The sequence below is a fragment of the Natrix helvetica genome (assembly GCF_964273705.1).
Source record: "Natrix helvetica genome assembly, chromosome: 2".
NCBI classification, from domain to species: Eukaryota; Metazoa; Chordata; class Lepidosauria; order Squamata; family Natricidae; genus Natrix; species Natrix helvetica.
Genome location: NC_138552.1, coordinates 260,781,262 through 260,805,508, shown reverse-complemented (window position 1 = coordinate 260,805,508; position 24,247 = coordinate 260,781,262). Strand labels below are relative to the sequence as shown.

The 24,247-nt window shown below is 39.1% G+C and overlaps 1 protein-coding gene across 4 annotated transcripts in view; it reads right to left on the bottom strand.

The window, feature by feature from the left end:
- Positions 1–24,247, bottom strand: part of CCDC85A (coiled-coil domain containing 85A) — a 161,823-nt gene that overhangs the window by 10,648 nt on the left and 126,928 nt on the right. For 2 of the 4 annotated variants that reach the window (XR_014174636.1, XM_081944287.1), the window contains one exon: positions 13,384–13,506. The exons of the other annotated variants lie outside the window; for them this stretch is intronic. Coding sequence is in view for 1 of the 2 variants with exons in the window: in XM_081944287.1 (XP_081800413.1) it covers positions 13,384–13,506 (123 nt within the window). In the remaining variant the exon portion in view is untranslated. The remainder of the gene's footprint in view (positions 1–13,383; positions 13,507–24,247) is intronic. 4 annotated transcript variants of the gene reach the window in all.

Genomic DNA, 24,247 nt, shown 5'->3' with positions numbered 1-24,247 from the left:
TTTTAGACCATATATACGGTACGTATACAAGTTTAAAAGTACTAGATCCAATTCTAGGGGACCATATCACATTTTGCTGGTGTGATAATTTCCCATTGTTAATCAGCTGTCAGTTTATAAAAGCACCTGTACCCTGATCCCATGACAACCGAATGTGGTGAGGCATTACATCAAGGTTTTGGGTCTAGCAAATGAGATGATTCTCTTTATGGAATGGGAAGGAAGTAGCATAGACACTGTACACATGGAGCCTCCACAGCATATACCAGTTCTTAGTATCTGGTTCCAAATAATACAAATAAATCCTATGCCTTGAATAACAAAACATAAATGCTGTGTCAAGCTTTCTCACTGATGGCCTCTCTAGAGCAGGGATGTCAAACTGGCAGTCTATGGGTCAGATGCGTCACATACAGTCCACGCCCACCCCAGCACCGCAAAGGGGAAAAACATTGGGAAACGTCACATGATAGCAATGTGACGCTGTGAGTTTGACACCTGTGATGTAGAACAACCTACTCCAAATAGCCAGAACATCATCATTATATTTTTGAAAAGCCATAAAGCATAGGAGTTACCAAGATTTTTTTCTTATGAACAATAATACGTAAGAGCTGTTGTTGTTACATATGCTATTGGTTTGCTATTATTTTAGACTTTTGTGTTGTTATTTGTAAGCTACTTAGAGCAGTCTCTAGAGGAACAAATAAATAACTGGAAATAAAAATAACATGCTATGCCAAAACAAATATGAACAAATAAATCTATCTGTCCAGAGTCGCTGATTTAAGAGAGACCTTGTATATTAGATAATGCCTATCTTATCACAATTTACTGTCCTTACTCCATTTTAACCTTGTCAAGCATGTTACGATTGTTGCAATGAGAGAAGGTGGCAGGATGATCCTACCATTCCAAAAAGTACAGGTATATACAATTTACAACAGTTCATTTAGTCACTGTTCAAAGTTACAATGGCACTGGAAAACATCTCTTATGACCATTTTTCACACTTATGACCACTGCAGCATCCCGATGGTCATGTGGTTTACCTTGGATGCTTGACGACTGATTCATATTTATGACTGTTGCCAGGGCCGGATTTTCCTATAGGCTAACTAGGCTTCAGCCTAGGGCCTCAAGATCAAGAGGGGCCTACATTCAAATTGTTAGCAAAATTTAAATTACACTATTCTAAAAACAGCGAACACTAAAACACTGAACCAAAATAAGGAGAAATTCTACACATATGACTAATAAACAAACATAAAAATGTATTGGTTAAGATCAACACGTTCAGCTCATTGGGTCTGTTCGTTTGTATATACTAGATTACACCAAAGTATAGTTCATACGTTCACTGATTGCTATGGCAAATATTGACGTACCTTAAGCTCTAGTTTGTTCTTGCATAAATAAAGTGCAAATTGGTGTAGATTGGAACAGACAAACGAACAGACCTATTGATATCCTGACGTTCAGTTATATTCGTGTTACTTCGATAATATGAAAATATATATATGGTGCTGAGAATAAATGTCCAAATAAGTGTTCTCGACTTTTTTTTATTTATTATCCGTGCCACATTTTTTATAAAGGTTAGTACCAATTACAACATGTTTCATTTAATATATTGATATATATCACAGTAATGATGTATTTTATTATCTCTCATGTAATTTACAAACTTAAAAATGGGAGGTGAAAGGGCCCCATAAGTAGAATAGCCTAGGGCCTCTTTTCATCTAAATCCGTCCCTGACTGTTGCAGTATTCCAGGGTCATGTGATCACCTTTTGTGATCTTCTGACAAGCAAAGTTAATGGGGAACACAGATTCACTTAACAACTTTGTTACTAATTTAACAACTATAGTGATTCACTTAAAATGGGGCAAAACTCATTTAACAAATTTCTCACTTAGTAACATGGGTTCTGGGCTCAATTGTGGTCGTATGTCAAGGATTACCTGTATACATAATAGAGCTTTAGACTCTTAAATGTTATATGAACAGCTGTATTTTGACTTATTCTAAATGACGCCATAACATCTCTATTGTCAAGTGTTGATTCTATATTCTTACTCAAAATGATATATTAGCATTTTTCATTACAAATAAAAAGTATTTCCTTAATGCTAAAATTAGCATTTTTTTCATTTAATATAGTTTTGAAAGTACATAAAAATGCAAAAAAAAAGCCTACTGATCTCAGTAAAAAAGAACAGGGGTGGGGTGCTGAGTTGTAAGAGAAATGTGTTTCAGTGCACTTTGTTTTGTCTTCTGTTTTTGAAGCTCAGAATTATATTCTAGGAAATCTTATGAATTTTTTAAAATGCTGACAATATACTTTGAAAGTATTTCAGTATGAAAATGCAACCAATTACTTTTTAATATTGTTTTGTATTTACTGACTTTACGGGAATGTGGATATTGCAATGCTTGGGTCAGCATTATATGCTGTATATTTTTGTTCCATATAGAAGGTTGTCCAGAATCTAAGCAATGTACTTTATAGCTCCATTTAGATATTTATGGTGAGACTTTTTTTGTCAGTAAATGCGAATATCTATCCAGATTCTCACAAATAGAAGGCAATGTCATGACTTTAAAATATATTTCTGTAAAAAACAAACAAAAGGAAAGCTCTAAAACGCAGATTATATGGGGGAACAATACAATCGAATCTTTTAGTCTTTTATTTCTCTATCAGACAAGAGAATAAATGTTTCTGGAGGATTACCTTCATTTGTTGAAATCTATTCAGTCTACTAGAGAAACCAGGCATGTAAATTGAATTCAATACTGAGTTCACGGTTCCATGTGATGCTTTTTGAAAAATAGTTTGATTAGTCATTAGTCAAAGCAATGGTCTCCCATTTTTTGTTTGGAACAAGACCAATGGATTCCTTTTCAGGAAAACCACAAATAATTTATTTCTCAGGACTTGCGTGCCAGGTTCCTTATCTCATCTTTGTTGTACTTTGGGTTCCAAACCTGTTCCATTTTGTCTGAAACAATTGGACACAATACTTGAAGTAGGATATGACCGATGTAGAATTATGAGGAGGTAAAGCTGTGGCATGAACGTAAAAGCCTCTCTTCAACTACTATCTGAAGATGTTTTCAGTTTACAGTTTGCTTTTTTTAAATAATTTTTTATTTTTATTTTTTTGTTTTCAAAACAAACACAACACATAAAATCTTTTTTTTTGCATACTGTAGAAAGTGTATCAGTTGGTTACAAAAGGCTTTCGTGCATCTTTTCCAGAGTCATCAAACATAATTCATATTAACTCAAATATTTTAACTCAAATACTTATACATATTTCCATCATCATGCCTCCATTTTCATTTGACTATAATTGTTTAAACATCCTTCATCATAAAATATACCAAAATTTAATACATAACCACATACTAACATTTCATTTACTATTTCTAAAATCCTCCAATAACACTGAATATTTATATCCTATTCTAGCTAAACATCCATAATATTCAATAACAAAATTTTCTAATCCTTCTTTCCAAATCATTATTTCCAATTTACATTCTATTTCCTTATGTTGTACCCATGCCTATATATACCTTGTTATCATTATCCCTCCTTTATTTAACTATATCATATATTATTACATTTCCCCCCTAATATTCAAAACTTAACTATATCTAACTTAGTTCTTTTTAAAAAAAAAATATTTATTTATTAATCTTTATATATAATCCAAGACGGTTTCTAATCTTCCTTTCATAGGTACCATTCAATATTCATATCCCATTATTACTGTTTAACTATATCTATTATCACTAAATTTCATTAAGTTTAGCTAGTTTTAAGTTATATTCTTCCATCTATCAACCTGTATCTTTCCAATAACGAGGCAATCTCATATCTTCTGCTGTTTGTGGTATCAATCCTCTTATCTTCTCTTTAATCAACTTTGTATGGACTCCTCTTAGCAGCTCTTTGCTTATACGGTCTCTCTTGTAATTTTGATGCCCTTCTTCTGTTTCCTCAATCAAATTATCTATAATTGTCAGTGGTGTTATCAAAACTATTGCTGAAAAGATTTCTCTCTTTAGGTCCATAAATTCTTTTATTTTTTCTTCTTCTGTATCTTGCCATCTGGAGTAAGTTTCCCCTCCATTTAATTCCTCTTTCAATATTCCACTCTTTCCATTATCAGAGACAAACCCATCATCATAAGTATCAGCAGTTTTAATTTCTTTATAATCATTTTCCTCTTCATTTTTTTGAATTTTAACTGCCACTTTCTCCATTTGATAAACATCTTCAACTTCCCCGTCATATTTTGCTGCTAAATGGATTAAATCAGCGATGGCGAACCTTTTTTGGCTCGCGTGCCACAAGTGGGGGGAGCACAGGGGGGTCGTGTGCGGGCGTGCCACACCCATAATGCAATGCACGACCTCCCAGTGCGCATGTGCGCACAACAGGCGCGACCCACCCCCATTTTTACATGCTTTTTTCACCCTCCCCAGGCTCCAGAGGCTTTATAGGAGCCTGGGGAGGGTGAAAAGAGCCTCCCACGCCCCCCTGGAGGCCCTCCGGAGGCTTCAGGGACCGTCCCGAGGCTTCCCTAAAGCCTTCGGAACGCTTAAAACGACCCTCTGAGCAAACCGGAAGTGACTTCCCGTTAGCTCGGAGGGTCGTTTTAAGCATTCCAAAGGCTTCAGGGAAGCCTCCGGATGGTCCCTGAAGCCTCCGGGGGGGCGGGGGAGGCTCTTTTCGCCCTCCCCAGACTCCTATAAAGCCTCTGGAGCCTGGGGAGGGCGAAAAATGGCTTTAAAAAAGGGTGAAATCAGCTGGCCAGCGCGTGCATGCGCGCTTGCCAGCTGACAGGGCAGCGCCTCGTGTGCCCTGACAAATGGCTCCGCATGCCACCTGTGGCACACGTGCCATAGGTTCGCCATCACTGGATTAAATCATCCAACTTGTTCTCAATCGTCTTGCGTGTATTTGATAGCTTCTGTATTTCTGAAAATATCTTTTGCAATCAGTTTGCTTTTTTTAACCTATTCCTCTATCCTACCAACTTCTTGACTTCCATTTCTGAATTCTACTATATCAGCTACCCCCAAATTTAATCGGAATTCCCTTCACTGCTATTATTATTATTATTATTATTATTATTATTATTATTATTATTATTATTATTATTATTATTATTATTATTATTATTATTATTAGTTATTATGTATTTAAATGTATTACCTGTCCATCTCCAATGGATTCTTCATTCAAGTCATTAAAATGTTTAATAGAGGGCCAAACTGTAATTGTGGCATCCCACATACTTCAATCTAGTTTGATGAGGAATGAATTATGAGTATTCTTTAATAATTCAGATCGGCTGAATTGTCATGCCACCTAGTCCACACTTAATTGGCTTTTAAATCAGAATATTATGAGATGCTTTGTCAAATACTTTGTTGAAATCAGAATATACGATGTCTCAACATTCCCATAATTTTCAAAGAAAATTCTCAATCAATACATGAAATAAGGGTAGTAGGCAAGACTGGTTCTTGACAAATCCATAATGGTTTTTGTTCTATCTTGCGGAGAACATAGGTGGACAAACGGAGGCAAGCCAGGACTTAACAAAATGCTAACAGTTTATTGCTAACAGGTTGCCAACGCGGCAATTCACATTTCGCGCGTTTAGCTAACAGGCAACAGCTGAGCTCTGCTTTGACAGCCTTTATATATGCCGGCTGTCAAGCAGCCAGCCAATCAGCGTTTAGCACAGTGCCCCCTAGTGAAACGGACCAGAGGGAAAACTTGTGATACATAACACTCCTTCACACTTAGAGCGCGCATGCGTAGTCTTGCAAATACCCTGGCCTGTGACGGACCCGCCCAGATCTCCGCAGAGTGACTTCTGCTTCTGTGGCCGTGGTTCTCAAAGACTCGGGCCTTTCCCTGCCCGACTCTATCACCGCTGGAAGTTCACGGGGAAGATCAGGTAAGTCTCTAGGTTGTTCTACTCTACTTTGAGACCGCTCTGGGGAGGTAGATCGGGAACGAGGCGTTTGCGCGTTTTCGGAAACTAAGCCCTGTTGCTCCCCTGCCATGTTTGATTCCCCTTGCCGATTCCGTAGCTGATTGATATGGCGTCTCCACACTCGTCCATCTTCTAACTCTATTAGGTAAGAGCAGGGGCCAGTAATTTTCCTAACAATTCCCTGGACCCAAAGTGGGTGCCCGGCGTAATTTCGGGCATAAACTGTGGCGTTTAATGGAAAACCCTTTATCTGACAGTGTGAGTCCAGAGGCTTTGATGGGGCATACTCTGGATGAAGCCTGTCAAGTGTAGTTCTAATTCGTCGACCCATTAATAACTCAGCAGGGCTTTTATTTGTTGTGGCGCATAGGGTGGCATGCTGCCAAAATAGGTACGTGTCTATGTCCTCCTGCCAGTTGAGCGGCCCAAACCTAGCCAGCGCTTCTTTCGCTGATCTGACAGCGCGTTCCGCTAGGCCATTGGCCGCCGGGTTGAAGGGGGCCACAAACGCATGTCGGATCCCCAGCTTGGTAAAGAACTTGTTTAGTAAGGCAGCAGTAAATTGGGGCCCATTATCTGACAATACTAGATCAGGTAACCCATGGGTGGAAAATACCCTCCTTAATACCTTAATAATGGCAGGGGCAGTGGTGTTAGACTGGTGTTATCTGCAGGATCGCATCCTACCACACACGTCCCTACGACCAATCCGCTCACACAGGGAGGGACTCCTCCTGGTGCCGTCCGCTAGGCAATGCCAGCGGGCGACACCTAGGAGTAGGTCCTTCTCTGTGATGGGCCCAACCCTCTGGAATGACCTCCCCCCCGACATCAGAACCACCACCGACCTCCGCTCCTTCCGTCAAAAATTAAAAACTCACCTGTTTCAATCAGCTGGCCTGGCACTCTCTTAGTTTTGTCTCCCGGGGATATATTTTAACTGGGTCTGGGTATTTTAATTGGGGATGTTTTTTAGGGTTTCCATAGCATATTTATTTCTTGTACAGTCTCTTCTCCTCCATCTAAATGTTTAGTATTTAATTGTTTTTATACTATTTATATTGTTATTCATGTATTTTATCTGCATTTTATCTGACTGTACACCGCCCCGAGTCCCTTTTTGGGAGAGGGGACGGTTTAGAAATCCAAGAAATAATAATAATAATAATAATAATAATAATAATAATAATAATAATAATAATAATAATAATAATAATAGACTATAATGCAATTTCAACCCACTTAGAATAAGCATCAACAATAACAATAAAAGTCTGGCCCTTTACTGGGCCTGCTAAGTCCATATGGATCCTGGACCATGGAGCTCTTGGCTGCTCCCAATTTTGGATGGGAGCTCTGGGACCGGCAGGTCGGGACTCCTGGCACTTCGAGCAGCCAGAGACCCACCGTGCAGTGTCCTGGTCCATGCCTGGCCACCAAGCATAGCTGCGGCCCAGCGACTTCATTCTGACGATGCCGGGGTGGCCTTCATGGAGGGTAGTCAACACCGCGTCTCGCAGGGAGGCAGGAACGACCACACGGCTACCCCACAGGAGGCACCCTTGCTGGGTTGAGAGTTCGTGTTGTCTGGTCAAAAAGGGTTGCCACTCGGTGCCTGGTAGTTTGGATGGCTATCCTCGTTCAGTCCAAGCCAGCACCTTGGAGAGTAGTTTGTCTCGTCGTGTGTGTGTGGCCACATCCGCTGCTGTGATGGGTAACTGCATTGCGTCGATCAGTAGAACCTCAGAGGCAGGCGCAGGATCCTGAACAGCGATGGGCAATGGGCATCTGCTCAAGGCGTCAGCATGACAAATGTGCTTCCCGGGTCGGTGATGCAGAGTGTAGTTGTAGGCGGCCAGGAACACCGTCCATCTCGTGAACCTGGGAGACAGAATCTGGGGCGTCTGTTTGTCCCCAGCGATGATGCCCAACAGGGGCTTGTGATCCGTCACTATATGGAAGTGGCGGCCATAAAGATACGAATGGAACCGCTTCACCCCAGCCACTATAGCCAATGCTTCCCGATCGAGTTGGCTATAGTTTCTTTTGGGTGAAGATAGGGTGCGGGAGAAAAACGCCACCGGTGCTTCTAGCCCGGACTGCAGACGATGGCTTAAGACTGCTCCGACCCCATAGGGAGACGCGTCACAAGTCAGGATCACCGGGAGGGACTCACTGTACTGGTGCAAAACAGTCTCAGAGGTTAAAAACTTCTTGACATTTTCAAAAGCTGTGGCTTCCTTTTTTCCCCAAAACCATTTAGCTGATCGGTCTAACAATCGGTGGAGGGGCTCCACCACAGACGCCTTGTGAGGCAGAAAAATATTGTAAAAATTGAGCAGACCCAAAAAGGCTTGAAGCTCGGCTTTGTTTGTTGGGGGGGGGGGGGCTGATTAATTGCCCGCACCTTCTCAGGGGTCGGATGGATCCCTTTTTTATCTACTAAAAATCCCAAAAATTCAACTTGGGGAACTGCAATTTGGCACTTGGTAGTCTTCAGTTTTAAACCAGCACCACGGAAACGCTGAAGTACAGTTCGCAAACGGGCCATAAGGTGTGACAGGGAATGGGCTGATACCAGGACATCGTCAAAGTAAGGCACGACGCCTGGTATCCCTTGTAGAAGCCTTTCCATCAAGTTTTGAAATAGCCCAGGCGCTACGCTGACCCCAAACTGTAAGCGGTTGCACTTGAACACGCCCCTATGGGTGACTATTGTCTGAGCTTCAGCAGTTGCCTCATCCACAGGCAACTGCTGATACGCCTGAGCCAGATCGAGCTTTGCAAATATGGTTCCCTGACCCAGAGAGTGCAGCAAATGCTGCACCACTGGCACAGGGTATGCGCTCTGTTGCAATGCGCGGTTAAGCGTGCATTTAAAATCCCCACAGATGCGCACAGACTCATCATGCTTCACTGGTATGACAATGGGAGTTTCCCAACGGGCATGGTCAATAGGTTCTAACACTCCCTGGGCCAATAGCTTGTCCAATTCGGCATCTACTTTGGGTTTTAAAGCAAAAGGCACTCTGCGCGGCTTAAGACGCCGTGGTGGTACCTGGGGGTCTAAATTGAACAAAATAGGAGTGCCAGTGTATTTCCCTAACCCGTCCCCCAAAACTTCGGGAAATTCCTTAATCAATATGTCAAGGTGTGGAGTGGTCTGAATCTGATCTATGCCGGTTATTGCTAGACCCAGGGCTTCAAACCACTCCAGCCCTAACAAGCTTGGCCTGGGACCCCTGACTATAATAAGAGGGAGCCTCTTATGATACTGTTTAAATGACACCTTACAAGAAAATTTCCCCAGCACAGGAATGGGATTTCCCTGAAAATCCCTTAGCTTCAATGGGCATGGGGTTAATCTTGCTTGGGAGATGTCTGGCACTAGTCTTTTAATTCCTGCCCACGATATGATAGACACTGCTGATCCAGTATCTACCTCCATCTGGCAGGGTTTTCCCTCTAGCTTAACTGTGAGGAAAATTTTTCCTCTCGGGGCATGGATTATCTGATCTACTTCAGACTCATCTCTGTCCTCACTGACTGTAAAACAGGAGTCCTGTTTCCTGGAGCCTGCGCTCCTGCTAAAATTAGAGGGTTTTCTGAACCCCTGGTTGGTGTTGGGAGAGTTCCCTTCTAAGGCGCTGGCACAAGGCGCAGCTGCCCTACAAACTCTTGCCAAATGGCCCCTTTTTCCACAACGGAGGCAGGACGCGTTTTTGAATCTGTAAAGCCGTTGGCTTCTAAAAAACACTCAAAACGTGAAATGTATGAAGCCCAAGTCTCTGTGGTCACGTTGAAAGCGGCTAACGTATTCATCGATGCCATTTCTGAGGTAAATTCGTCCCTTGATTGATAACAGGAAGTAGCCTTCGTAGGCAAGTTACTTACTCGACCTCTCGTTGAGTGATCCCCTGAGGGAATTCAGCTCTTAGTGACTCAGGTTGTGGTTAGTGAATTCACAGCTCTGCCTGGGCTCCTCCTGAGGATCCCATCCTCGTCGCCAAATGTTCTATCTTGCGGAGAACATAGGTGGACAAACGGAGGCGAGCCAGGACTTAACAAAATGCTAACAGTTTATTGCTAAAAGGTTGCCAACGCGGCAATTCACATTTCGTGCGTTTAGCTAACAGGCAACAGCTGAGCTCTGCTTTGACAGCCTTTATATATGCCGGCTGTCAAGCAGCCAGCCAATCAGCGTTTAGCATAGCGCCCCCTAGTGAAATGGACCAGAGGGAAAACTTGTGATACATAACAGTTTTTGTTAGTAATTATTAGGTCTGTGCAGAGCAATGTAGATTCACTGTGATGAAATGACCCCCATTCCATGAAGCTAATGTGAATTCATTTCATTAAAATAAAAAGATACCTGATTTACCTAAACAAAGTACATCGGAAACCACTTTGGAACTTCACCTCAGGATAAGACTTGTCTCGCCCTTTTCAAACTGTATTCACTGAAGTGCTTCCAAATTTGACAGCTTCAGGATTGCCCACAGCAATTTTGGCAAAAGACCTGGAGGAACCTCCAAGCTGGTTGCCTTTGAAATAAGTAATCCTGCAGCTTTCACTGAAGACATTCTGGAAATGTTTCAGCCAATACTCTAGCAGAAGGTTTCTGAAGAAGTCACTTAATAGCCTTCCCCCATGGCTCAAACTCTGAGAGAGAAGACTAAGAAAATCCTTGAATTGTAGGAAAATGAAGCCTCACAAGCCACATAAACTTTTAACGTTATTATGTGATTTTAGTGATATTTGTAAGAGTGTAAAGGAATTGCCTTGGGCCACATAAATATACACTATATACTTAATTTTTTTCTTTACACACAATGCCTTTATTGCTAGTTTGTTGAAAAAATCTAATAACAAACATGTACTTGGAAATTTTCTACATTTATGATCTATCCAATTATGTGTAGAAGAAGCTGAGTGGGAAGGTGAGGTTAAATATGTCATCAGTTTGAAGTAATTCTGTTGTCACAAAATACCTAAGTCCAGTCCTTTCTCCCCCTCGCTCCCCAATTTATCCTTATTTATCGTTAATTTATCTTTGACCTTTAGTTGACTAGATTCTTGCCTTACAGGTAGCAATAATAAACTTTTCTGTGCTTTGAACTCAGTGAATGTCCCTAGTTACTCAGACCTGACATTATGTGAAATTGGAAAAAAATTAAAAGATAATAAAGTTGATGACATTGTAAACTTAACAAATTTTGGTGAACTATTTTTTTAGATTCTAAAACTGGTATATGCTATTCTTTAGAAATGTAAAGGTTCATAGCCAACTGTTCTTTTAAAGCTCATGTGCCACAATTAAATGACCAAGATGCCTTACTTAAAGAAAGTACTGTCTTGGTATTAAAGCAGTACTGAGCTTGAATTTTACTTTTTGCATTCAAGCACTCATACATGTCTCCTCCTCACAATTTGTTGATTTTAAATGCTAATAACTGAAAAACTACTATTTGTATTACACAAGGAAATAGTGTAATATTATGCAGTCCATGCTCACATTTGTTTATACTGTATGCAATCACTATTTTGTTTCTAATTGCTCAGACGTGACCAAAATTTGTCCAAGCAGTATCCAAATGGAAAGTGACTTTTTAATATAACTAGATTATGCATAATGTGGTGTGGCTTTCTCTCAATTTTCGTGGGTCCATTTTATTGTCCTGAACCCTGTTGCTACTTTAATGTATGCTCAGTCTTCACCATTTCCAAAAAACAAAAATGAGATGTTGTAAAGCTGTTGCTGTATGACGATTTCCTGAAAAATCTGTTTTTTTCCTTAATATTAAGTTGGTGGAGGCACATCTCTCAGAGAACTAAAAATTGGTTGAATTGTATAACGGATAGCTTACAGAAAAGAATATAGTAGGTTAAGTTTGAACTGTGGAGTCCTTGGTGCTGTATTAACTTGATTGATTGCTTTCAGACATTTCATTGCAAAACTAGGTACTTAGTGAAGTAATGAAACATGTACAAGCAAACAACCAAGTCAGAGAGCATCGGGAACTCCAGAAATATCAAATTCAGCATTGTGTGATGTGGTTTATACATTAATTTTTCTCCAAGCATTTTTTCCAAAGTAATAATATGCACCCACTAACTACAAAACACAAATACAAAATGTCAGTAGGACTTTAATATTTTCCCCTTAAATAAATAAATACTGACAGAAACTACTGAAACTGTGAACTTTGAAATAATCTTTCCCAATCTTATGATAATAGATCTTTGGGTCATCAAATGAGTTGGAGCAGATTAAGGACAGATAAAAAGTATTTGTTCACATTAAATGTACTATCAGTTTATGGGTTTTACTTTTCTGAAATATGTACTGTCTTTCAAAGCACTATGGTGGACACGTTTAGCAGTAGGCTATTAGCATGATAACTGAGAGGTACATGTCTAGAAGCAATTTGAAGTCTACACACCATCCTTCTGATTTTCACATCATCTTTAACTACTCCATCAGGTCATTGTGTATTTCACCTGTTTCATTTGCATTCTGTATTATTCACAAACATTCTTTGAAATATAAAATGGAGGCAGGATAATGGCACATAGTTTTCCTAATAAAATATCCAAAATGCAAGGCAATACATTGGAAAGTTACTTCCATTTGATGCAAAGACAAGCTATTTCTCAGAGGTGGCCAGAAACCAGATGTTTTATAGATTACAATATACCACCACTTCTTTGCAGTCTATGTCTTCCAGTGACCAGGGGTGTATCTTGTAGTAATGTAGGATAAATTGCTGTGTGGTAAGATTTAATATCTTAGTTTCAAATGATGAGAATGTACAACAAATATTTCTCCTTCATGACGCCCTGTTTATAAACTTTCCTGAAAGGTATTAGCCCATTCTATGTTGGAAATAGAATGTTAGACTAGATCATCTTGTATCAATTTGGTGGTTTTAGATTCCCGATTTTGGAACTTGTAGTTCAATATAACTGGAAAACACAGTCTGAAGAAGGCTGGACTAGAGAGACTAGCTGATATGACTTTCCATGTTTTTCCTTTATAAATGTGATTTTCAGAATTTGAGGGGGGGGGAACCCTATTATATGATGTCTGGATGAAAAGACAAGGCTCTTTATAGCTCACTAATGCAGTCTTTTCAAGCTTGGAGGACAGAGTACACTAGTTCACAACCCAGATCAAGACAGATAATAAAGAATGATTTGTGAATAACATATAAGAGATGAGAACTAGCATTCAGGATTTATTATGTTTTCCTATGAAATATGCTGATGCTTTGAAAACAATGGATTATGGATGGTTACAGAACATACAAGTTGGAGATTTGGCATATGTACCAAGCACAGCAAGGCATGTTACCTTGAGGGCATTAACCATCGCTTCAGGCTGCTGAGAAGATAAGGAGGCCTGTTCATTGAAGCTAGCTGGATGGCTCGGAGAACAGACATTCCCATCTGCCTCTGATGGCATCCTAATGGGATCCTTAGTAAAAAAAAATCAAAAGCTATTTAATGGTAAAAAGTAGGCCAAGCTAATCAAACAAAACAATTCCCATACCCACACTTCCCCTTTGCTTTAATTCCCATTGGGCAAATACAAAATCCACACATATATACAATTCTAAAATATGTATCCTAGTCCCTCATAACTGAAGATGTGCCTGGTACAACAAATGGTCTTTGGGTGAAGTTTCTACACATTTTTATCATATCAGGATAGTATCAACCCTATCAGATAAACCAGATTACGAAACAGTTGTATCTGCCTAAAGCTACTTTTATTAGAACAGCTGTAGCATAGTACAGGACCTTTCAAGTTTGAATCTGCTTCCTTTCTTCCCTCTTTTATCTCCATGAGAATTGGAAGGAGAGGGGTCGTCCTGTCTGAGACATTTATATAAATCTCTTTCTTGATATGGGTTCAAACTACATTTATCTGATTGTTGCCTTGGTAACAGATCTTCCCACTATTCATCAAAACCATATCCTATAAGCTCTACAGATAACAACAAACCTTGATTAGTCTTAGGAACCAAAATTTCTAACTTCGGTCCAATACAAATTACAGCACATGTAAATCCTATTGCAAACAAGTTCAATTCAATATGCCTTCTTAATTTTCACAAGATTTAAGCACAGCTGACTCCATCAAATTGAGACCCACTCTTTTATTTTCACAAACGCAACAGGACCACACTGTACTAATCTAATATACAGTATCCATCATTATTAGTAAGAGCAAAATGGGTTTACAAATCAGTCTCAGATCCAGTAACCTACACATTGTACATTAAAATGTCTGAACACAATCTCCATTTTCCAATGATTTTACTTGTTTTACACAAATCCCTCTGAAAGTAAAGTTCAAAATGCTTCCTGCAGTGTTTAAAGGAGCTCAAGGTGAAACTGCAGTTGCTGGGGCAACCTAATCCAGCCATTTGCTTTGGTAAAATGCTAAAAATATCCTTACTGCAAGGAAGGTAATAACAGCTTGGCTAGTCACAACCAAATCAAATCAGATCAGATTCTTCAGAGATGCTTGTGATATTATCAACCAGATTTGCCTCTCCCCCACCCTTCCATTTAATTAAAACACTGAGAAGAAACAATTGTGTGTGGGGGGGAAGTGCACACATCTTAGTTACGGGTTGTCTTAAATCAAAATGAACATTTTTTTTTCAGGCCAAGTGAGAGATAATTTTCCACATTGAATGAATGAATAAATGCAATATTTTGACTCAATTATTTAATTGGGTTCTCTATCTAATTTTAGGGCATGTGTGGAGAACAGATTACACTTCAGATCATATTTATGCAGAAATCATGAATATTGAAAAGCGTTCAGAAATTTGCCTCAGATTTTTGTATGAGAGTTTGCTTTTGTGCAAGCTCAATTCTTGCAAGTTTTGCCACATCTTAAAACTGTCTGAATGTAGCTCCTGCCCATTAGATTTGTCTCTTTTTGTCTCCATAGCATTTTACGAGTTTGCCTAAGTGGTAAATGCCTTATTCCATCCAATTGCTTAGTCGTTTTATTATGCAAGCTAAAACAACGTTTTTCTTTTTAATAAAACCCATTTTAAATCACAACATAAGGCTGATGTTCTCTAAGCATTATCTCAAAGCTGTTAGGGCCAGATATATGTTACAGAGTTGATTTTCCTGTTGTTATCTCTATTATGCCCAGTTTATGGCTGAATAAATTCTCAGGCTGAGAGAGAGTTTCATTTCTATCACATGCTGTCTTCCACCACCACCACCACCCCGACCCTGGGAAGATGGTGGTGGCAGTGGCAAACTATTATACCAATGTAGCCAGACACTGTGCCGTGCGCCCAAGGAGAAGAGAGACGGAGACAAAAGGGGCAGGTGGAATAGTCAAGATCTTTTTACCCACAGCATGCCCTCAACATGTCAGCTATTCACTACTATTGCTGTCAAACCCCCACAAGGCAGAAAACATGCTCAAATTCTACTTGAATTGAGCTCCAAAGAGATTTGCAAAATAGTAAGCTATCACAACATTGTGTAAATGTCTCCTAAAATTGGTATCATAGATGCCTTTCACTCAGAAATGTCTTGCATCTATCACACACACTCTCACCCAAATACACTTGAAGCACTGTCAAAAGAACTAAAATTACCAATATAAGAAGGTACATGCTGGTTGAACTTCAGTGTAAAAAAGAAAAGTGTGTGTGTGTGTGCGTGCGTGCGTGCGTATGTATGTATCTGTGTATAAATATAAACAGGGGACGATATCTCTTCCATAATGAAATAATCTTTTTATGGGGAAAGAGAGAAGAATAGTTTGCTTAAGTTTAGGCTAGTTGGTTTTGGGTCAAATACCTATTGGAGAATAATTGCAATGGTGGTTCAAAATCTGAGTAGCAGGAGGGTCACTCAATCAAGCGATGATCTGTAATTCTTATTACCTGCAGAGAAAGACTCACCCATTTGTAAAGTGCAGGTGGTAATGATCAATACAAGTTTGGTGCCAAAGCATTATCTATAATTAATCCTTGTACTTCTATATTCTGATACTAGAGTAGTAAGAAAGATCTTTTTTTAAAAAATGTGGTTTTAAATATATATATATATATATATATATATATATATATATATATATATATATATATATATATATATATATATATATATATATATATATATATATATATATATATATATATATATATATATATATATTAAAAGATTGCATGATTTCATTTCATATGCAGACCACATTGTGACAGACATTATGTGGATGTCCTTATATGTTTTTCTTAAATATTTATAAAATATAAATGGCTGCCTAATTCAAGCAGCATGGTTCTTCATGGTGCTTGCAGGGTACAAAACAATTAACCAAAATATAGGAGAAAAATTAGACATGTTATTAAATAGAACCAAAATAATCCTAAAGGTGGGGGGTTCATTCTAAAGGGCAAGGACCACCACCAAGAACTCAGACCTCTTGGGTCCAAGAAGATAATATTGTTTCAGAGAAGAGACCTAGCTAGAGCACAGTCCTATTGAACATAAGGGGTAGGCAGATACCATTGGAGACAGAGGGCACTCACCAGTGAGCTTTAAAAGTGTTAACTAGCACTCTGAATTGCATCCAGAAGCATACTGGGAGCTAGGTGAGGTGTTACAAGTTCTAATGAGGCATACCCGAAACTACTGATGCCATTGTTCTGGACCAACTGAAGCCAGATGGTCTTCAGAAGCAGTACCATGTAGAGTATCTTGCAATAATCCAACTGGGAATTGTCTAAGGCATGAATGACATAAAATATCACTGGAAGAAGCTGAGGAACACCCTCTCTCCCTCCATTCCTAGCTTCCTTCCTACCTACCTACCTATGACAGACAGAGGCTGAGTTAAATAATGATATAAAGCAATTCTTTATTAAATTATAAGTACATTAAGTTCTTGTTACCATCAAGTTACTTGAAGCCATTTTAAGGGATCGGGAAACTGGAAGCAGAGAAACATCCCTGAGGGAAATTTTGACAGGAAAAAAATTATGCAACAGCTTAGCCATAATAGCACTCAAGGAAATCATTTTCATTTCTTTAGAGCTGACAGTTAAAAATTCAGATTATGTCTGATATAGCATATGTTCCGGAAAGTTAATTATTTTTCCTCAATCTCAAATTAGAGGAATATTTATCCAGATTTGGAAGCAATTAAATCTCAGAAGCTTTAGCTAAAAGAAACCCAATTAGAAAGTGATAGGCAATTCCTCCTTTTTTTTCTGATGCTAATACCAGACATTCATACGCTGTTCTCCTCCAAATACATTAAACTTTAACTGCTTTACTACACATACTAACTAGTAAGAGACTGGTGCTGGATTATAGTTCAGAATGTTAGTTCAGTATAGCTGGAGGGAGTAACTTTCTGAGAAACTGATGAAGCCAACATGCAAAATATTGAATGGAAGAAGAGACATTACCAAGGCAATGGTCAGTTAAAAGGGGCCTGAACCTGGTCAACACAATAACTTGCAAAATATCTCAGACAAGTTCCTCCCTAGTTTGAATGAAGATAAAAAAGGGAGGGAGAAGCATATAGTTATTACTATGAACAGATTTTATTACTACATTTTTACAATAAAAATACTACTGAACCATGTGGCAGGGGTGAAATCAACTTACCTTCGCTTGCTTTGCTCGCACGCGCTACCTCCGTGTTTGGACAGGACCCTCCACGCATGCGCAGAGCATCAAAAACAGGACATGATGACGTCCAGGTGGGTGGGTGGAACCTCCCGCCACCAGCACTACCGGTTCGCCTGAACTGGATAGAACTGGCTGAATTTCACCGCTGCCATGTGGTATTGGTTTCTTACTCTGGTTTACCTAATAAGGTGGACCGCTGAATAAAGAAACATTTTCTTCTTTACTTTGAAGATTGCAGAGTAATGCAGCTGCAATCTGTCCTAGTGCAAGATGACCGGAAAGAGGCAATCCCAGTTCTACTGTAGTAAATAACTGGAGACGCAGCCTCAACTCTCGAGAGATTCAACTGAGATTTCTTGCATTTCATTAACGTATGCTTGAGAAAAGCAAATCTGAACCTTTGTACCGTAATGTACAAAGGTTTATATCAAAAGTAAAACAAAAGTTTCTCCAGCTCTGAAGCATTGCTGTTTTAAAAATGAGATTTAAAAAAAACTGTAATCAATAAGGACTGGAACAAGTGCAAAAGCCAATGTTATGTGTCCAGTTCATTGTCTTGGATGGTATCTCGTTTGTCATCTTGCTTCTTTCAGAGAATGTCAGGCTGGCTGCCACTTCCCCCAGCAATTTCCCTTTGACAAGCAAGAACAGCCAAAGCCCAGAGAGTAGGAGGGAATACATCAGTATCCTGAGGACAGATACGCCTTAAGAGATTTTCCAATAGACTTGGTTCTACCGAGCAGCTATTGCTCATTTGGCACTGGGCGATGCATTTGAGAACAGCTTCTGCTTTTTAATCTCAGTAAAAGAAAGAAAAAAGCCAGCTGACGAAGCATATTGTGTCCTGATGGTCAGCTTGGCATTCCAGCTTTAATGTCATTCCTTTCCTTCCTATCACTAGCTTAACCTTTAGGACAGCCAAAACAAACTATGTGCCTGCAAACTGGTCTCAGGAAATCTCAACAGCTTGGAAACCAAACAAACACAGAAAAAGAAACAATATTAGTGTATCTGGAACAATGACAAAAATTCAAATACAGAGATAAAATCATAATTATGAAATAGCTTCTACTGAAAATTAAATTCCTTGCGGGCTCTGATTTTGTTGCTGTCCTCATGGCCAATGTCATCAACTCTGTCATAATCAAGAGGAAAATTAAGGCAAGTTTTAATAACAATTATTTAAAAATAATTTTACTACAGTATATCTAGTTATTTCAACATAAGTCCCTTTGAATAGAATAGAATTTTTCCGGTATTTATTTCAAAGACACTCCACCATCACAAATAAATTGAGGTTTAGACTAAAAAAAACCTGTATAATCCAATTCTCAAAACGTATCTCATTTTAAAAAAATGTTTCCCAATGAAAAATAACAGAAAAGGATTAGATGGTTAGAAGAGCCAGAGCAATCACTATTATCTGTTCATATAAACATACGTAGCTGCATTTAAGATTTTGATCCATTCTAGTTTCCAAACAGTGGCAGAAGAAGACCAGAGAACAAACATGACCCCTACTCATCCATAAGATTCCTCCTAATGAGAAGTGAGATAAAGATGGATTCTGCAGATAGCACCTACGATTATTGCAGAACTCTGTACTGCATCGTGTCAATTTTCCAATCCTTTGCACATTTGAGAATCTCCATAATTAATTAATTAATTGATTGGTTAATTAATTAAATTTCTATGGCCACCAATTCGTACAAGCTGACTCTGCTTAGTGCACAATCATCTTTGTCTACGATGACCTCCGAAACAAATGCTATCACAAGGGTATCCACTGAGGTTTCTTAAAAAGTCTTACCTGGGGGGAGACACAGAATACGATGGCCAGATAGGAACAACTTTTTGTCACTCCCAGGGAATATTAAAAATTAAAAGCTTGAGGAACCACTATCCCTTTTAAAAGCTTCAGAAAGGAGAAACATTGGAAGCAGAGCTATTGCTCGTCAAAGTAAAACTTCTGCAACATGCACGTTCAGCAGAAAGTTCATAGAAATGGATGGATCCAGGTCTTTCGGGAATAGACTCTTGCAGAATAATTTTGGAAGTTTTTTTTAATCAACTGATTGTCCCCCTTACAAATTCACTTTGTATATTCTAAAGAGAGATGTTCCAATCAACTTTATCATGAGGGGAGCAGGACATCTTTACCTGTCCTGGTAATTTGGCTTGTCACTTTCTGAAACAGGGTTCAGAACATGATTCTCCAAAGATCTTTGAGGGAGGGAGGGAGGAAGGAAAGTCTATTTCCTACTTGCCCTTCCTCATTTTCTTCTATAGTTCACTCAGACCAAAGCATCCTTTCTTGATCTTTTTAGGATATGTGATAACAAGTGTGGGGCAGCCCACCCAGATATCCTATGTCCTTCTCTGGGGTTTTCTGGAAGTCACTGTGTCTTCAAAAGGGATATTATATGGTGCTGCCTTTAAAGAGCATCTGGAAGCTTCAGCTGGTATGAAATTTGAGTGTGCGTACAGTACCTAGACAAGAACATGTTAGACCTCTGTTCCACAAGCTGTACTGTTTGCTTCTGCATTCAGTTTAAGATTCTGGTTAATAACTTATAGGTCCTACATGGCATGGGGTCAAGTTATTTGAGGAACAATCTCTCCCCAATCACATCTACCCATCCCACTGGGTCTAGCAGAAAGGGCATGTTGCAGGTTTTGTCCACAAAAGAATCTCATTTGATGGAACTTTGGGAGGGGGTTGCCTTTTTTGCTGAGGCAACCACCCCGGAACATCATTCTCCCTAATATCAGATACTGTTGGTCTTCCAGAAGAGCCTGAAGAAATGGCATTGTCATCTGGTCTGGGGATCTGTTAGCAATAGTGTGGAATCTGTAAAGTGACTGCATTGTTAATGAAATTGACTATGCTCTCTCACTGATGATTTTTTAAAATAGTGTTATTTTTATAAATGGTTTTTTATGTCCAGTTATTTTTTGTATTGTTTTGTGTTTTTAATTGCTCGTATGTGAGATGGGTGGGCTATACAAATTGAATGAGCAAAGAAACAAATTATCTACATAGCCACATTAACAGTTTGAATCCTGCTATTCCATCAGTAAGTGACTTTGGGTCAGTCACTCAGCCCAACTTACCACATAGGGCTGTTGTGGGGGAAATGGGATGAGAAAGAAGTGTTGGATATGTTCACTATCTTGAGTTATTTGTTAAAACAATGAAGGTGGGATACAAAAAAAAATAAAAAATAAGACGATTGGGCAATTAACACATTTCAGTTTTGGTATTTTCTGTATCTGGGCCATCCATTTCTCCAAAAGAGAATCAACAAGCCTGCCATGTGTCACACAAGGCTTTATAGATAATGACCAACCTCCTGAATTGTACATGGAGGCCCGCTGGGAGCTTGGCAGCTCATGAACCAGTGGAATGCTCAAAAGTGTCTGTGTCATTGCATTCTGAACCAGCTGAAGCTCGCAAATGCTTGTCAAGTGAAAGCCCCACACAGAGCATATTACATTAATGTATTCCATGAGTTTAACATAAGTAAGGTCTCCCAATCCAGAAATGGGTGCAACTGGTCACAAGGTGCCCCTGGGCAAAGGCCCTTCTAGTCATGGCTGCCACCCACTTTTCAAGCAGGAGCTGCTAATCCAGGAGGTTCTCTCCTGCCAGTTATAGCTCTGCTAAAGAGAATGGCAGAGAAGACCAAAGGAATAATAAAGAAAAACAAATGAAGGATAGTGAAAATCAATACCTGTAATTAGAATGGTGCTTCTGAACTTTCCTTGGGCTATGTTTTTCCAACATAGCAATTTCTGTATAAATCCAATATAAAGTGATGCACACAAGTATTTTACTGTTCAAGCAAATTACTTCCCTCTGTCATACGATGCCATCTTCAGTCTCATAAAATTACAAAGTCAATAAAATCACATGCACAGGAATAATTAATTATTCAACTTTATTTGACAAGGCCATGTTGTGACAAGTGAGTATAATCGGCCCTGTCTGAGAAGAAAAACTTGAAGCAAAAGTGGCTAGAACCTTTTGAAAAGGGAATTAAGGGGTACTGAAGTCCCAATACTAATGAGGAAGTTAAGACTAAAGAAGGATGCTTTTGGGAAAGGGAAATTGGAAATGGAATGGCTAGTGACCAAGGCAGTCCGCAAAGATTTACCTCAGATATGTAGAAATGAGCTTAGGAAACCCAAAGCACAAAATGAAATAAGGCTAACAAGCCAGGAAAAATGCAACAGGAAATGTTTCTTCAAACGGTAGTAACAAAAGGAAGGCAAAAGAAATGGTGGGCTACCGATTTGCTCCAAATGAAGAAATCTTAACAGATCACAAAGTGAATATAATGAACTCCTATTTGCCTCTGTCTTTATATTCAGGGGGGAAGGAGAAAAGGAATAGACACAACATGGGAGGCTCAGCTAAGATCTGGAAAATAGCTAATCTGGATGCTTCCAGGCCCCAGGCCCTGATGAAGTACGTACATCCTATAACATGGAAGGAACTGTTTGCAAACTGTTTTACCCAATTATCACTTTTCTCAGGCTTGAATAATATCATTACCCCCACAAAAGGAGACTTTTATTTTACCCAAGTGTTGTGGTAGCAGCTGTTTCAAAGTGGATACTTGGCACACAAAACATGCAATTGTAAATTGCTCCTTTGTCCCCAGGATATGCCCAAATTAAATCCTTGGAGTAATTACCTCCAGTTCAAGAACCACTGTGTTGGGACTTCTGATAATTTTCTTTTAGGAAACCTGAATTGCTTTGAAAATGTCAGAAGGCTTGAGAACAAATAGTTCTCCTCTTCAAGAAAGGGGGAGGGGGAGGAAGAGGATCCCCATAATTCTCAGCCAGTGAGTCTAATATTAATACCTGAAAAGATGTTAGAGCAGTTAATGGAACAGGTCACTTGTAAAGTCCCTTGAAGACAATACTGTGATTGCTAAAAAGTCAGCATGGCTTTGTCAAAAGTAGGTCATGTGAGACAAATCTCAACTCCTTTGAGAAAAGTAATTACCTCAGTGGGAAAAGAGAATGCTATGGATATAATTCCCCTCAATCTCAGCATTTTTAATAGGAGGAGATGATGCAAGTATTTAAGGATATGCCCAGTGAAGACAGCCTAAAGGAACTTGGAATGTTCAGTCTACAGAAAAAAAAAAGCCTGAAGGGAGACATGATATCAGTGTTTAAATACACTAAAGGGTGAAATAGAGAAGGTGACCGGGAACTATAGAAATCAAAAATAATCAGCCTAAGTTAAAGCTACCTAGGTTTTGTTTAAATATAAGGGGGTGGAAATTGTACAACAACAGAATAATCTAACTATGGAGATTCTGAATTCCACTTCTGGATAGTTTTAAGAAGCTAGGAAGTCAGCCTTCAAGGATGGTTTAATTGGTTTTCCTGCACACTGACAAGAGTTGGAATGATTGTTCCTTGTGGTCCCCTCCATATCCCCCATTTTCTGATTCCATGCATTACTAAATTAGATATTTTAAAAACTGAAGTTTGTTATCCCATTAAAAATAAAACCTGCATCAAACAGGATGTTCATATTTCTAAGCTGGTCAAAGTACAAAGAGATTAGATAGCACACTTCATTGTATTCACTTCACACACATTTGGCCAGCTATGGTATTAAAGATAGAATGCATCAGGAAAAAATAGTGGCGAACAAATATGCTACCACAAAAAGAATTAAATACGTAGGGATCCAAATCCAGCTTTTCAAGAACTAGCAACTTTTCACTTGGATGCAACCATTTAATAGTATTGCAAGATCCGTGTATGTACCAACGTATTACTCTTGAATTCCTTGCAACACCCGTTGAATTTCTGGGGCATTGAATAAATAAATTTTACTTTGAACTATTTTCTCTTACACTTTTCCCAAATCCTCCCTGCTCACAATTCAGTACCCTTGCTGTGTCCTGTTCTCTGCTAGAGTTCTTTAAAACAAGACTGACATTAGGGCTGAAAAGACTTTTAGACATAGCATCCTCTGGTGATATCTAGTCACTAGATCCTGGCATATTTATTTGAATGCAGTATATCATGAGTTTAAGATGTGCTTAGTCTCTCTTATAATTCCTCATAATGAGCCTAAAAAGTACTCTGTGGATAAACTATGGAAGATCAAGACACTTGATCCAATCATCAGATACTGTTCATGGTGCAAGCAAAAGAGCTGACCTCAAAGACAGAGATCAAGAGTCAGACCTATCAACATTCTGAGACTATAAACAGCTATTTGAAAACATCAGCCATTCATTCTCAGCTGGAACTAGCAGTCTACATTTGACAATACCTAAATATTTCTTGTCCAATTGTCATGGCTGAATGGCTTGGCCATCACCCAAGGCATGGAAAACTGCCACATTGTAAAGATAACTATTAAATCAATTTCTAAGTGGACCTTTCTTGTTAACTGATGAATTTGCAAGTTCTTGGCAAAGCAGTGAGGAAGTCTTTACTGATTTGACTGCTGTTGTAAGGAAGCTCTGCACAAATTAAATTGATCCTTATCAATC